General features: G+C 40.1%; 1 protein-coding gene across 1 annotated transcript in view; it reads right to left on the bottom strand.

Moving 5' to 3' along the window:
• Positions 1-16,886, bottom strand: part of mtor (mechanistic target of rapamycin kinase) — a 76,074-nt gene that overhangs the window by 4,491 nt on the left and 54,697 nt on the right. The window contains exons 35-50 of the mRNA XM_063463204.1: positions 15,996-16,121; positions 15,235-15,366; positions 13,103-13,218; positions 10,599-10,716; positions 9,896-10,093; positions 9,179-9,279; positions 8,915-9,011; positions 8,684-8,782; positions 8,434-8,556; positions 7,570-7,752; positions 6,935-7,069; positions 5,108-5,282; positions 2,190-2,325; positions 1,918-2,065; positions 693-815; positions 68-150 (exon numbers count right to left, since the gene is read on the bottom strand). Coding sequence (XP_063319274.1) covers positions 68-150; positions 693-815; positions 1,918-2,065; positions 2,190-2,325; positions 5,108-5,282; positions 6,935-7,069; positions 7,570-7,752; positions 8,434-8,556; positions 8,684-8,782; positions 8,915-9,011; positions 9,179-9,279; positions 9,896-10,093; positions 10,599-10,716; positions 13,103-13,218; positions 15,235-15,366; positions 15,996-16,121 — 2,093 coding nt within the window. The remainder of the gene's footprint in view (positions 1-67; positions 151-692; positions 816-1,917; positions 2,066-2,189; positions 2,326-5,107; positions 5,283-6,934; positions 7,070-7,569; positions 7,753-8,433; positions 8,557-8,683; positions 8,783-8,914; positions 9,012-9,178; positions 9,280-9,895; positions 10,094-10,598; positions 10,717-13,102; positions 13,219-15,234; positions 15,367-15,995; positions 16,122-16,886) is intronic.

Raw genomic sequence — 16,886 nt, 5'->3', positions numbered from 1 at the left:
TTTGTGGCCATTCTAACACTTTTTTACATTAATATAGGGTTTTTAGTGTTTTGTTTGAGAAGCTCACCTGTCACCCAGTCCGAGGATGTAGCCCACCATGGACATCACAGCCAGAGATCGAGTGTAGTTCGTCCTCCTGTCGAACCACACCTGTAGGAGAAATAACATTTGTGTTCTGAGTGCTCCTCTAGGTCATAATAAAAAAATATTGTGGGAAATGAAACAGAAATCTGTGGCAGGCTGCTGAACACATCTTTCCAGACACTTAAACACGTGGAGCATCAGGTACACGGGGTACTAAAACTGATTCAATTTGATGGTCTCTTAGTGAAATCCTGCAGAGTCAGTGCTTTAAAAGTAGGACAGATAACCCAGAAAACCCATTCTTTAGGGAAAACAACAATTTTATTTCACTACACCTGTATCCCCGCAGTAATCAGAAAAATGAGAAACTAGAAAGACCTACTTTGCTTGGTCTGCATCCAATGAAAACCTTTCCCAAAGGAAGACCAGTTTTGAGGTGACGCGGTATTTTATTGAGGAAGAGATGTTAATTCAAGAAGTTATCGGATCTATAATTAGACTCTCTTGACATTTTATCCAAGGACCACTGAATACATAAAGATAGACAGTGAAAAGATCAAGTCCCCTCCTCTGCACTGCTGACAGAGTAAAGAAGTGAAGCATTTTACCTCAGAGCTGGGGCTCTTGAGCCACAAGAGCTTGGCCAGGTCGTCTCCGGCTGTGTTATTGACAGCATGTTCAAATACCTCCACCTTCTCCATCAGCGTCAGGTGGTCGTAGTCTGGAGCCATCTGGAGTGAGAGTTGAAAGTCTTTAAAGTCTTTCGCTTTTCAGTATTTACAAATTCAAACAATTAGCAAGAAGCACAGGTGATCGACAGAACATAGACATTCATAAAACTTGAGTTGTCACCCCCATGGTGTTCGATTGTGTTCAAAATGTAACTGCTTACCAGTATAAGAAAAGACATTTACAAATGTTAATCAAATACTTTTGGGAATAAACCGCTGTTCCTCAGTATCTGATATTTGGTTTCTTTCTGTTTTTATTCAGACCACCGACAGACTGGGGGCCTGCAAGAGGCAGCTGGGATAGGCTATTAATATGTTTAAAAGGGAAAAAAAGTCAGATTAATCTGATTGAAAATCATAAACTGGAATTGTGCAAATCTTTTTCTGGTTTTAAGGCCTTGTAAGCGTCACACTATAAGCCACATTCACCCATTTGCTGTTTCTATCACAGACACACTCACACACAGCTGAAGTGAAGTGTTTATCCTTCATGATTTTTCCCCAACGACATTTTGACATGAAGACTGAAGGAGCCAGGCATCAAACCACTGACCTTCCCCCCTGATCCTGGTATGGGTCGAGAGCTTTTACTTTCTGCAGTGATGTTTCAGCAAAGAAAATTATGTATTTTGTTGTTCTCCTTTGACTAATTAGGAATTCCGGGGGGGGGGGGGGGTGAAGATATGCAGTTAATTTGTGGCAATTAAAGATCTGTAAATGTGTTTTCACAAAGAGTGATTGGTATTCATCAATATAATCACTCGAAACAGATGCTTCCTCAGCTCTGATGAATCTATTTAGTGTGTAGTTTTATATGAAAATGACAATTTTATAAACGAATGGGACCAGCTTGTTGGCATGAAACAGAAACAACATGTGAGTACGTTCAGCCAATAACACATTAAAATGTATTTAGTAAGACAGGATGATAATTCATCATGTGAATGTGTTTTTTGTGACATGCTGAAGTTCCAAAGGAAGCTAACTGGCTGAAAAAGTAAGTAATGGGATCAAACAAGGTAAATAAGCACATAGTTGGAGAGAAAACATCCTGAAACTGTTTTCACTTCTTCAGACAGTGGAAATAGAAGCAGTTCCTCACCCTGAGCATGATGCGATGTTCAATGTTGAGCAAAATCTTTTTCTTCTCTCTGTAGTCTCTGATGAGGGCATGCAGGGTGTCACAGTGGGGCACCCAGCCAATCAGGCCCGAGTTGGTGGACAGGGGGATCACTGCGTAGCGCTGAATGCTGATGAACACAACACACAGCCGGGACGAGCACAAACAACTTTGTCAGGTATGTGCGAGGTGAGTAAAACACAACTGTCTCTTGGAATTTGAGCGTGTGTGGTGATGCCAGAGTGTGTGTCTACCTGAGGTTCTTGCGCAAGGACGCAGGGTCGTTTGCCAGAAGCGTGTTAACCAGACCGAACAGCTGCATGACTCTCTCATCCTGCCTCAAGTCCTCATGGCCCTTCAACAGGAACATGAACTCGTGGCCATTACTACCTGCAGATGGGGCAATAAAATACAACAATGATGGACTGCTTGAACAATGGAAAGAAATACATAAATAAACTCTTAATGGTTGGAAATGGCAGTGGTCAGTATTTTTGCCAGGGTCACCTCATACTCCTCTGAGTATGAGAACAAATGAGAACAAAATTATCAGCTCACCCCCCATGACATTTGAAGCTTTGTCAAAACTTGCTTTTCAACAGAGTGAGAACTTTTCAACACAGGATTTCTAAATATACTAGTTTTCTATACTGACCTTTATCCTGAGCCATAGCACAAAGTACTGCTGTGCAATTACGTATTTTAACTTTGCAATGCTAAAAGTTTGTAAAATTAAGTTAAAACTGAGGTTTATCTTCCAATTTACACACAGTATAAAAACTTCAGCGAGTGTTTGAGCTGTCACTTCAGAAATCATCATGCCACAAACTAAAGAAATCAGTTTAGACTTGAGAAAAAGATTTGTTGATGCTCACAAAGCAGGAGATGGATACACAAAGTTATCAAAGTGTTTCCAAAGTGTCAAGAACTGGAGTGAGAAGTATCGTCAAGCATTTTAAAGTGAGCCTAACAGTACAGAACAAGCCTGGCAGAGGTTTGAAGTTATGGAGAGAAATTTACCTCAAAAGGGTTCCAAATGCCTACGATAACATCCACAGGCCTTTCCTAACATGCAAAATGATTTTTGTGTAACTTTTGAGGACTCACGTGGTCATACTTGTTTTAAAACCACGATCCAAAACATACGTTGCTCGTGGTGAAAAACTACCTCTGGAATATCGGAGTGAATGTTACTGTCTGGCCTGCACAAAGCCCTGACTCGAATCCCTTTGAAAATCTGTGGAGTGAACTAAAGACCAAGGTCCATGCCAGAAGACCATCAAATCTGGAAGAGCTTGAGAGTCCCATCGTACTGGATTGCTCAGCAGATGCGTGAGGGACTTGTTGAAAACCACAACAAATTCCAGCAAAAAGGATTCGCAACTGACTATTAGCATCAGGACGCGAATAATTTTGACCAAATAAACAGCAGATATGCAATAAAGGATTAAAAAGACTCTACATAAATAAAGCCTATGATGCTTATGAAGTACCACGATACTTTCAGTATGTTAATAGCTGCTGGATGAACTATGATATTGACTCAGTCCTCTTGAGCAGAATGAAGTTTTCAGCATGACAGACAGGAAAACATATTTCACTTATCTGAATTACAGACGATGACACTTATCTAATTGCTCCACTATTTCACCAACACTGTACTACCTTTAATGGAGTAAACTGAAGCTTCCACTGGAAAATAATGCCCCTGTTCAATACTGAGTCTGCTTCTAATGACAACCCCAGTAAGTACATTGTACCAGAAGAAGGAGCATCGAAAGTAAATCTAGGTTGCCTGCAGTGGCTGACAGGTCTTAATCTGAAGTCTTGCTCCAGAGGTCAGTTGATTTATTAGCCATCATCTTTTACAGAGTGTGTTATATAACACTGATGGAATACATCAGAACAAAGTACAGTATTGTCCAGAGAAGTAGAATTACCCCCTTGCAGTTGTAACCTCTCCCCAGCAGTAAAGCTGCAGCTGTCTGTGCAGACTTTGAAGGAATTAAACTTGGTCAATAACGCTGATTCTGAAGAAACACAAAGTCCTGTGATGACGGTTCAAACAGGGATGTTGCCCTGCGCTACAAATTCTAAATCATGTATGCTTCACACACACTGTCAGCCCTGCAGCACAAAAAAAAAATATCTATCACTGTAGTTTCAAGGTGGAAACCGCACCTCAGTGTCACCAATTCAATATCCGACTACACGTGAAATATGGTCACAATCTCCCCTTGTGCTTCTGAGGTATGGTGTTGAATAACGGCCAGAAAAGTTTCTTTTGCAGAAAATTATGTCGTCACATTGAAGTCAAACTTTGACCTTTTGCCTACATTATCTCATCAATTTAGCATTTCTGACCTATTAGACACATATTATTATTATTATTATTATTGTATCTTATATTATAGCTTATTAATTCAGTCCACCGAGACCTAGTGGATGTTTGTGGCAAAATGTCCCTGAAGGGCAATGAATCCCTAAGATATCATGAGAATCAGATTTACCGACAGTGGGGTAGGACAACCCAAAAACATATTGCCTCCGGTCACGGCTGGCGCTGGTACAGGGGCATAAAATGTGTGAAGCAGAGTGAACAGTTTGTGATTGATAATGTGTGGATTTGGCTTCAAGACAATGTGATATTACAGTGCTTTGCCATTTTAGAAGCACTTCGCTGTCATATTTCATATCACACAACGGAGCAGAGGGAAGCATGTCAAAGTTATTTATTTCAGTATTCAATTTAATAATAAAGAACAGTGTTGGGAGGGTTTGTGACAAACCGTGGTGTGCCCCCGTATGTTCAATCGGAAGAGACTGGGGAAAAAACCAAGACTCTTTTGGTAGAAAGTTAAATAACCATTGAGTCTGGTCCACGTGTGGTGAGTGGAATTCATATTTGCTTATCACTTGTTTGATCTTGCTTCTGGTGGTATGAACGTTTTCTACGGTCATATTCTAGCCACACCACATGTCATGACCGATGAATTCAAAATAAACTGTGCCCTTGGAGCTGTTTATTGTTGGATTCTATTAATATTGAATTTTCTCTAATGTGACGGCCCATGCCTGCTGAAAGCATATGACTAGAAATATTCTTTAATCCATTTTCCTAATATAATGGGTTCAGAGCCACAAGGGCTGTGCAATTTTCTCCTAATCTTACCCATGATGGTGAGTTTGCGTGGGCGCTGCTTGGAGGTGATGACCTGCAGGGAGGGGGCGATGGACTGGATGCGAATGATAGGCTGGTTGGGGTCATAAGTGCCGGGTACAGCAAGCTCCAGGTCTCGACACATCAGCAGCTTTGGAGAAACATATTGCAGCTCCAGGGAGGTCAGCTGTGAGGAAAGTTGATGAGGTGGGGGTGTAGCACAGGAAGAGACAATTAGTTTTAAGTCTTGTGTACAAAAACTTCACTGACAAAGCAGCGCCTGCCAAGCCAACAGTGCCTAAAGCAATATGCATATTGTAGCAGACACTGGCTCATATCCAAGTTAAAAGGCTTTATCCAGAGAAACTTGTTTATACGCAGCTTTTTATAAATCATCTGGAACATTTCACTTTCTTAATGCATTTGCTGCTTGTCTGCAACCATCAGTCATTTACACTGCATCAAATCTGAATGTGGCACACTATTTAAAGGCCTTTATGGTTCATTTCTGAATGCTGATGTATGGTTACTGTCCCGCCCTGCGCTGGAACTGCCGTTTGGATGCATTCTGGGAAGGGTTTATCTCTATGTTAATGCCCTGTGGGGGAATATTTGCACTGCTCCCAGCATGTCGTAATGCTGCGGTGTATTTCATGCTGCGTACTGTAATGTCACAGCAGGGTGCATCCTTGAGAGCAGGGCCATGCTACAGTGTCAAATAGCATCGCCATCTTCATTTATTATGTGAAGTACAAGCTGCTGACAGAACTATTTTTAATGTCACTCTTCAACAATGTGATGATAGCTGCTAGGAATGGCATCTATCAATTCAATTTCATCTCTTCTCCTATAGCAACAAGCCCTGCTTTCTATTGAAGCATCTACCCATTATGTTGTACCAAAGTGGCTACAACAATCTGCACAACATCTGTAGAACTTATAGCGCCATTGGTCAAAATAAATTATTAAGCTTCAGGCATTTCTTTTTCTTTTTTACATGTGTAAAATTACAAGACTATAATGTATGTAAGCGGGGCAGGAAGTTGAAGGACGAAAATACTGACTGAAAAAAAAGAAATCTCTGATGCATTAAAATGTTTGTCACTCTTTTCATGTTTAAGTATGTGTTGACAGATGCTGATAGTTAAAACCAAACAATTGACCACAGAAAATAAACTACCTGCAACTTGTAAAATATATCTCGAAAAATATTCTGCCTCTTGTGAAATTTTACATTAGGATATTATGCCATAATTTAATAGACAGAGTGGCGCCTGAGGGCATGACAATGAAATGAGCAATGCTATCCACTGATGCTGTGCCATTCCTCTTCCTACATCATCACTCTCATCACCATCCTGCCGTCTTTCAACATCTTGCAACATTAGTTTTTTTCTTCCTGCTCAATGACTTTAAACAGAGATGGGGGAATGAAAGAAGTCGCTATCATTAGCTCCCATTCAGTGTTGTTTCTAATGTTGGTATGCTGGCAAAAAACACACAGCAGCCATTAGTCTTTTATGTCATATTACACGACTAAGAGACATTTACCATCTTAAGATCAAAGAATGAGTCAGGGCATGAAATGCAAAATCTATAATCTGATGAAACACTGGGATGGACACAGACGTGGTGAGATGTCAGCTCAGATTTTTCCAGGAGGCACAAAAGACGTACTCTGACGTACCATATGACACAGTATGTGCACAAAAATGCTAATACTGTACATACACTGCATATACTGTTGAATATTACTACATGAAGCACACTGCAGTGATCATTAGGATGGTGATTTATATATTATTAACAAAAAACTGTAGGCTTCACATTTTCAATCACCTGTGGCAGCTGCTTGGAGATGCGTCTGAACACGTGGTAGTAGAGGTCCCAGGCCTGAGTCAGGTCTTTAACGTTTCCAGAGCGCATGTACTTCCTGCACCAGTCTTGTGCCTCCATCAGGTCCCTCCCATAAGCCTGTAGCATGAAGTAAGAGAAACACAAGTGTTTTCTTTTTATGTCCAATTTCTTTTCTCTCCTGAAAGCTATTAAATCTTTAATTTGGCTTATGATAAATTTATATTGTGCGGGATGGTATACGTTTTAGATTTGAGGAAGCTTGGAAATATTTCTACCACTGCTGTTGCTGATGAGGATCCAAATAAGAAGTATATATAATATGCCCAGGCCACCAAGGCATCTCTATAAGGTAGAATGATTTAACATCAACTTTCTATCTTCCAGCCTCCCTATCAGAACACATTTTGTTTTCAACAGTTTAGATGAAGCATGGATAGAATGTTTAATCATTAATCTTTAAGCCTTTTTTGACAGAAATGTAATAAAATAATGTGAAAGTCATCATTTACATTTAGGAACAGAATCAGAAGCTAGTGCACACAAGCTTGAGTACTGTTTCCAGTCCCTGTCATCACTGCTTGCACCGCGACAACAAATCAAACCGAGAAGATTCAAACCTGATTGAAAGAGGTCTCTTTGAGGGTCTGTGGTCCCCTCTCCATCATGGCATGTAGGGGTTCCAGTACAGCAAACATGCCCTTGACGTTGCGCTCACCAAAGTACAGACGTGATGCCTCTTCAAGGCCCTCGTGCCACATCTCATGCCACAAGATGGCCACTCGGATGAGCTCCTCACTCACCTGGATGAAGGAAAACAAAAGGAAAAGGTCAGTTTGTAGCGTAATGATGACCTGTTTTTACAGGTAAAATCTGGACAATTTAAAATTGTTTTACACAGAAAACATAAATTGCAAATATTTTAAAGAAAAAAAGAAATGCAAAGTTCACCTTCATCAAGCTTTTTCCTTTTACAGGGTGATGTACATTACAATTCAATTACAATTAGAAATGTTTACAATCACAACAAAAAAGGCTGAATTTCCTCCTCTGCTGCTAATCAGCCTTTCCCATTTAATTTTAAATGATACAACAAGTCATAACAAGAACCAGAAAACCTTATCTACATTTCTATAACTCATGTTTGGAAATTAAATATTTTGTTAATTATATATATAAAGAAGAAGCTACTGTCAGCTCTGCTCCCTCATTAATATGAAATCGCCACAGCAGTTAGCTCTGTTTGACTTGGCAGGTTTAGTCTTAATTCATTTATTTAAATGCTGGATGCCCTTCCTTACGCAACCCCATAAAAACCTTGTGTCTTCTGCCGGGTTCAAACCAGGGATCATCCACTTGTTAGCCGAATGTTTAGACCACTAGACTATGAAGTTCACATTTAACCCAATGGAACAAACCCACAACTTTTTACTATGCAATTTATAAAGATGTTTTAATTCAGTAGTGCAACAGAGATGTTTTACCATCATAGCTTGCTGAACTAAGGTGTTGCAGTGTTCACACATGTTCTTCAGGATCTTGTTGGCAGCATTGTGGCGGGCGGTAGTGGTGGACTTTGAAGCCACAGTCAGTGGGTAGATCAAAGCCTGCATGTGAACACAGAACAACCGCTGATCACTGAGGGTACAGCTTTTAAGTTTTCATAAAAGAAATGTGGCTGTGTGGCTGTTCTGTGTTGTAAAATATAGCCTCCAGTAGAATAAGCAGACTTACCTGGGGATGATATCGTCCAATGTCAGTTAGCAGCTGGTGGATCAGACGGCCCACCAGGGCTCGAGGGGTGTCGATTCGAGCTATAAGCTGCGGGATGACCTGCAAATATAAAAACATTGCACTATAAGTATGCACTCAAATCAGCCTTTTCTCCCACCCAAAAAATTATTTTTCATATGAGTTTATTTCTAGGCTAAAGCCACTTTACATTTGTATCTCTACATATATTACCTGCAGCCAGGTGTCTATTTGAATGGTCTTGATGCCTTCCACCAGAGCTTCATTCACTTCGGGCCAATGACCATAATCAAACCACAGAGTCAAAACCCTGAGCAGTAGAAAACAAAATAAAACTAGACTCTTTCTTCCTTTTCGACCATTGTGAATCAATTACAGTCAGCCACTAGAGGGCCTCCTGTACTCGCATAGCACTTATGGGTGCTCTTTAGGCTACTTGTCCAGTGTGTGTGTGTGTTACAGTCGGACACAACTCACCTAAGCGTGTCCTGCAAGTTATTTCCTCTGGACAGGGAAATGGAGCGGAAAAAACCTTGCACAGCAGGAACTGTGTACAGGAGCAACGTCTTTGAGAGGTCCTAAAGCGAGAGAGTATAAAAAAAATATGCTTTTCATGATTAAAAAACAAACAGTCAGATGACTACCTGAACAAGTCAAGTTGCAGTTTCCAGCCATGTCAGTCTTGACTTTTGACCATTTTGATGTAAAATATTGCAGTTTTAGATTTATGTGGTGTATTATCAGTTTGAACCTGAATTCTTATATGTTTAATGTGTTTTAGATGACAGTGAGGCATTAAAAGATTCTATGTAAGCACATACTGAACTATAGATGATGCCTCTTTGTGGGCATGCTAAGATATGGAGAGCCACTGCAGTTGAGAGTTTAGAAAAAGAAACAGGAAAACTGAAGAGAATTTTTCAAAGCTCTGTATAAACAGAGTGCAATAAGAAGACCATTTAGGTTTTTGAGATGATTTTGTATAGGAAACAAAAATGCCCAAAAAACATGCTTTTTGAGCAAGTATGTGCAGAGGGATCTCTGACTGATGAGCAGTTTTGAACATTTGGCGAAAATATGTGTATAATGGCTTACACACCAAGTCAGGTATGTTAATTATCATAAAGCACTAGCTGAATTTAGAGCGCTTGGACAAGAGGACACCGAATGGTCAGTGTCATTTCCGTAACTCACCTCATTGACCTTCTTCTGACCTGGTGAGGGCACAGGACTGGGATCAGTGCTGTCAACCTCACTGTCGCTGTTGCTGGCTTCACTATTAGCACTGGCACCACTGGCGTGCCGCAGCTTCTTCTTTTCATCTCGCCCTTGGTTTTGGTGTTTGTAGTGCAGCACTGCCTCAAAATTCATCACAGCCCAGGCGTGCCAAGCCTGCCGAAAGATGGTGCAAACTGAGTGAAACTGGTGTTCAGAGCTATTAACTGGAAATAACTTCCACGTTTGTTCATGATGTCATTTTCCAGTTTGCTATGGGACAGATATCTCCCAGGGCGCTGTAATTTCTCTCATCCAAACATATGAGTTTGATGTTTGCACTGTTATGCAACCTGCTATTAAAGGTTGAAGCTGAAGCGAGTTGGTGAAGATGGATGGGGAGAGAGTCTGTAGAGACATCTCTGTAGCCTGCAGCACAGGCAGAAAAAGCAGAGATGCTTTCAGCTCTTCCATCACCACATATCTTTGATGTGATGGAGCCCAGAAAACAATTCAAGAGTATCTACTGAGCAAAATAAAAAGGGCGCAGGAATGGAGGTCTAAGGTTTTCATAGTGGCATAACAGGGATGAGACGTTTACTTACTGACACAGCTGGGATTTTATTGCAGCCAGAGAGAGAAGTCAAATGTTAAAGGTCAGAGTTAAAAGAGAGGAGCTGACCTTGTACCAGTTGCGGTCATGCTCAGTTGAATTGCTGTAATACTGCAGAACTTTGGGGATGGTGCTCTCATTGATGCCCTGCAGACTGAGCTGCCACTCCCCCAGCTTCAAGAAACATCTAAATGGAGAAAGAGAGAAGAGGGAAATTCACTCTAACGTTAGTACTTAAATCACATGTAAATATACCATTTTGATTGGCAGAAAGAAGTTATTTGGTGCACCATATATTATAAGTCAGATTTAAGCCCTTGACATTTCAGGCATTAAGAATAAAAACCTCTTTTAGACCATGAGAAGATAATAAAGATCAGCGCCATTAAGAGAAGCTCTGCAGAAGAAGATAATTCAGTGACTACATTAGTGACAAGGAAACAAATGTACTCCAGGGACAAGACAAAAAGAAATATCTTCATGAGTTTATAAGCATGCTTATGCTGTCATTGCTTATAAAGACTTGGCAGTCACATTCAGGAAATCCAAGGGTAGTTTATATAAAAAGGTCCGATAATGATGCACAGCTTGGAAGTCTCATAGGCATATATCAAAAGTAGTAATACGTGAGGCAACAGTTCATTTATCTACTGAAAGACTGGAGATTTTCAATTATCCAAACCAATTTTCCCCTAATTTAACCCAACGGTGAGCTCTGTGGCATCCCAGGAGGACTTTGCTCAATCCATCATCCAAAAAAACACAGATGCTTACAGGCAAAAGTCAAACTAGTTGTGCTTGGCAGGGCCAAGACATATAATTCAGATAAAACTACTCTAAACTGAGAAACTGGCAAGCACTGCTTTGTCAAACCATCTATCAGTACTGTGGATATGTCAGAGCCCGTCCAATAAATTGCCTTTTGGATTACGTAATTTCTTACAAGTGCTTTTCCATGCAGATGTACAGCTCAAGTTCAGCATCTGTGCGGAACTGTGTCCGTAAACTGTTAACAGGTTCAACTTTTACTGAAGGAAGGAGTTAAGACGAGGCGTCTGGTGACATTGGAACATGTTTCTTCTGGCTGCAGACCCCAGAGTTATTGATTAGTATCAGTGGAATTATACAGGATAGTTTGGGGGTGGAGGTGTCTGTATGACTGTGTATATGTGAGTGCCTGAGCAGTCCAGGTGTTCTCCATACCACGTAGCCAGGCTGTATTAAAGAAAGTGTGTCAGAATGTCTGGAGAGAACCCGTCCTGACTGACAGCATACAGGTGTTTTTCCCTGTCATGCATTTTTTTTTTTTTTTACCTAACCATTCTGTGGAAGATGCAAAAGTGAGTGGAAAAAGTCCCTTCTACCCACGTTCACACTTATGTGTTGTCATGTTTGATTTATGAGATGGGAGGGTACACATGACTGCTCTGTGCACATGGCCAAATGACACTGTGTGATTTACTGTACATGGGATTATACCTGTTCCCATGCAACACCTCTTGCTTATTTTGACTTATTTGAGAGACAATGCAGCACATTCAAATTCTTTAAAAAGTAATCAGTCTCTTCTGCACAAAGAAAAGCAGCTAAACCATAAAAGAAGGAAGTCTTAGATATCTTTCTCAAATATTTTCATGAGCCCACAAGACCGTGCATCTTTTTTAACAGTCTGAAGTCTTTCCCAATAATTTTTGGGAACATGAAACCTTCCATTTTCTCAGCCAAAAAAAAAAAATCACAATCTAAAACTACACAACAGCTACTGGAATGTCGAGTTTTCAAAAGACTTTACTGCATCTTTCTTCCACTGTGAGGTGAGGTGATGATAGGGTAAAGGTGCAAACCAATGTGCCAGGACTATCAAATGAACAGCACAGCGCCTACTGGAAAAGGTGCAAACTAACAGCACTGTGGGAGAGACACAGCTGGTGATACCCATCAGCATGGTGCCACATTTCCTGCCAAAAGGATTTGTTTATTGAAAGCTTTGAGCCTTAGAAGAACAGAAAAAACTAAAATCACACAGGATGCCAGTGGATTTGTAAAAGGTGCTATGCCAGAATGGGTCACGCTCATGGAAATAAAAATGCACTGGACATGACCCTGCGTGTTTACAGCATGAGGGAGGAAATACATGAGGTTACTTTTTCCTTGCCTCAGCATGTTGCTTTGGGTTTTCTCTGCCATGCCAGAGTGGGTATACAGAGACTGGCAAAGGGGAATAAATTCTCAGCTTCTTAAATGATTTCTTTAAAACTAAAGCTACAACATTACAGTTCTGGAAGTCCACTTCTATTTTTCCATCTTTAAAGAAAACTCAACTTAAAATGCAACCATTTAATGTTCTGATGTCAATATTAACATAAGTGATGGCCCTTGTTCCACTCAGTTAACTCAGAAAAGTGTGACAGTGAGTCAGTGTGAACAATCACAGGATTATGAAACTGAAATAGCAAACAGAATTAATTTTCTTGTTAACTCGTTACACTTCCTCCTGTGGCGTGTTCTCCAAGAAAGCTTGTATTTGTTTGGCAATACGGCGGTGTTACTGTGTTTCCAGAAAAAGGTCAGACCTGGCCATCAGCTTGTAGAGCTCCTGCTTCCGCTGATGGTCCTCAGCTGCAACGGCGTGTTGAGCTTGCTGTTGCACTCCTTGCACAAAATGCTGCATGTGCTGGAAAGCGTCGATCTGGAGAGATGCAAATAGCAATAGCAAACAAACTTTAGCATGACTTTAAAATATATTTGTGTACGGTTTGCATCCTAACGAAATCAGTTAAGTCAAACTACACAAACTGCACATTTATGCTTAGTCTTTTATTTGTGGTTTGACAGGTTTGTGAGTGTTTTATCAACGCTGATCACTTTTTTAATTCGTGCATTCACGACAACCAACAGCAAACACTGTTTTCTGAACATATCAGTGTCGGTGGGCTTACTGTTGGTTCTACAGGGGAAAGCCTGCTACTCTGTTTTGCTAGCACACCTCTGCAATCAAGGTTTTTGTTAGTCAAGCTGGTTAAGACCTCTATGACGTGATCTTAAAGCAAAGAAAAGTGTCCTATACACTATTCACCATCTCCAGATTTGCAATGCTGACCAGTAATCTGCATCTTTTTCACCTGATCATCTGCATGAATGCATATATATGAATGACTTTAAGATCACAGTTTGAAACATGAGAAAACAGATAAAGCCATCATTTCCAAAAACATTGCCTTTAATGCTAATTTGACTATTACTGGTAGATGACTTACTACTGTGTGACTCAGTCATCAGTGACAGGGCTAATGTCCCTGAACATTTTAAAACCCAGAAACAGTAGGGTCCTGCCCCTGCTCTTGCTCTCTGTTTTTATATTATTTGTCAGTTGAGCAGAGCAGCTGGTCCTGGCAACAGCAGTGCTCCTGCTCACACTCACACTTACCTAAGTCCCCTAATGAGAATGCAGCCTGGAGCCACATATGCTATTTAACACCTAGAAATAAATCTGGACATGTTTAAGTGCGTTTGGGGGTGTGTATACTGTATGCGAATGGGTGCAAGTGTGCTTGCGTGTGTAAAATGGCACAGGGCAGGGCAGTTCAATCCCATGCTGCTCGGGTGACACACACATTGAAACCTTGAGTCACTGCCGCCAGTAGTTGGCAGTTTGACCTGTGTTACTGTGCTGAATGCTGGAACACAGAAAGAACAAGTCTTTCTGAAGACGTACTAACATTTATTAGCACTTTTTCCATTGTTGCCATGGATATTGAAGATTAATAACAACATTCATGTAAATGTAACAGCTGGGTTGTTTTACTGATCAATTCAGAGGTTCTGCTCTTTAAAAATTATATGAGACTGAGCTCCATTAGTCACTCGCTACAGGAAATGTAATTATTAAGGCCAATCCAATCAAAATCTTTAATATTTTCCATTTTCTGAAATATTGTAATTCTGTCAAATCTGCCACTTATCACAGCACTCTGCAAAATTACATATTTCCATCCACAGTTGCTGCTGGAAGCCCAAATTAAGTAAAAACTTAATAAAACTTCATTCGCAATGAACAATACTGCATTGCAAATATGTTAACAATGGCTTTTTTTCCATCTCCCAAAATGCTCTTCCAAATTGTATTTCAGGAAAAAAAATTACAATGTTAGCTAATCATTAGCAAAATCCCCTACCTCATACCTGTGATTATAATTATGGAGCCTGTTGAGGAAAGATTTACAGACCTATCTGAAGACAAGATTGCATAACAGATTTTTCCTCTGGCTGTCTCAGACTGCCTGCACTGACTATTAGTGATACATGCCAATTAATGTAAGAACCAGTGCTCACTACATTGTTTAAACTTGTGGGCAGCAGACACAAGCACTGATGTCTCATCATGTTTTAATTTAAAATGGTGAGTCTGCTGTCAGAATTACATATCCAGCAATAAATAAACAAGCAATTAACATTTTTCACATTATTTATGTTATTTCTTGCTCATTTAAACCTTTCAAATGAATAAATCGGCTGTTTATGAAATTACTGTATGGTGACTAATATAAGCACTCCCTTTCTAGCCTCCACAAAACTTTGATCATTACTTCATTTATTCTCAAAACACGCATACAAGAGTGATAATTAGATCTCTAGTCATGCTGCCCTCTGCTTTTTAGGAAACATTAATTTTGAACCTACAACACAACATTGTTGATGGTCCTACCTTGCGGCCGCTCTTCCACATGTACTTCATGTAAGCATAGGTAACGTGGGGGTGGGTTGTAGGCAATGGGTGATCAAGTTGCTTGGAGGGGTCAACACCTAGGAGGAGGACCAGGGTCTTATGGGCCAGTGCCTAGAGGGAGAAAGTGGCCAAGAAAAAGCACCTGAGTCAAAAGACTCACAGTTCAAAAAGAATTTGGAAGATGAAATCACAGAAATTACTCCTGACTTTTAGGGACTTGCAAAACTACAGAAACATCAACCTGTATTTGTCTTTAGTTGAAAACAGGTTTTCAGAAAAGAGGAAGACAGATTAAGACATTAAGATGGCCATTCTCCTCTACTTTTAATGCTACAGTGAGTTATTGGAGATTCTGCTATCTTTTGTGTGCACTTAAATATAATAAGAGCAGATATGGAAAAAATGGCCAACTATCTACCATCAATTATAAAAACATTGAGGTCAAGGACAGAAAATTGCACAAATTTAATAGAGAAGATATGAATGGTCAGGTTTCTAAACAGTGCTGATTGAAGGTGTGCAGCTGTTCTACTTTCATCAGTGCCAGCTAAAAACATTTAAAATGAAATTTCATTTCATGGCAGGAGTTCATAGTTGCACTTTACTTTGTTAGAAATGACCTTCCTTTTTTCTTCCTGGAAAAACTGATCAGAATCAGCTCTGATTTTGTTCTGAGTGCTGTATGACTAGAATTCATCTGTAGAATCTCTTCCCTTGTGTAAACATGTCACTGTACTCACCAGGCGTCCGCTCTTGCCACAAAGACTGGCATATTTCAACCAGGTCCTCATGTCTTCGTGGGGGCTGATGACCAGAGATCTGACCATTAGGATCCTCTGCCAATCCTCTACAATGCGCTGACAGCCCTGGAGGAAAACACATATTGTTGTTACGTTACATTGTTCAGAGAGAGAGGTACCTACTAGTGAACCTCGAGAGAACAAACACACATGAGGGAGATGTATGCTTCAATGACTTCACTATTATTTGTTTAAAATGCCCACAGTGAGTACAGGCTCACATGGCAGAAAAAGATACATATACAGATCTCATATTTACATTTGCAAGACCACTGCCTCTATTAAACAAACATTGAACCTTTAGCGGTACAACATATCATCTACAAAGATAATCGTATCTTGAAGGAATTCTTTAATTTAATGTTTATGTTAAGTGTATTTCCTTAAATGGTAAAACTATAATGAGACCTTTCAGTAAGCTGAAATGTTAGGGTAAAGTTCAACACTACATTTTTTGAAGTAAGCTTAACATGATGGGATAAAGAGCTGCGTGCAGGTCACATCTGGCTTGAGCTATGCTCAGTAATCATAATAGCTAAGACAGTTTAGTTTGAATTAAACCACAAGAAATCACTGACATTCTGCTTATGAGGTATAAAGCCAAATTATCTAATTCATCCAAGTTGACTGAAGGGAACAAATGCACCTGAATGTGCATCATGGTGGACAGATGGTCTTAAACGACATCACTGCAGTGATGTAGCTGTCCTTCGAGACACAAGAATAAACCCATTTCATTTAAATAAACAGAATAAAAATTTCCAATATGTTTTAAAATATTATGGTTTTAAACGAAAATGAACTGTGAGCTGAAACAGCTGAAGAACGCAA

Source organism: Pelmatolapia mariae, linkage group LG20, assembly GCF_036321145.2.
Source record: "Pelmatolapia mariae isolate MD_Pm_ZW linkage group LG20, Pm_UMD_F_2, whole genome shotgun sequence".
NCBI classification, from domain to species: Eukaryota; Metazoa; Chordata; class Actinopteri; order Cichliformes; family Cichlidae; genus Pelmatolapia; species Pelmatolapia mariae.
The sequence above is the reverse complement of the archived record's forward strand: the minus strand, read 5'-3'. Positions and strand labels throughout refer to the sequence as shown.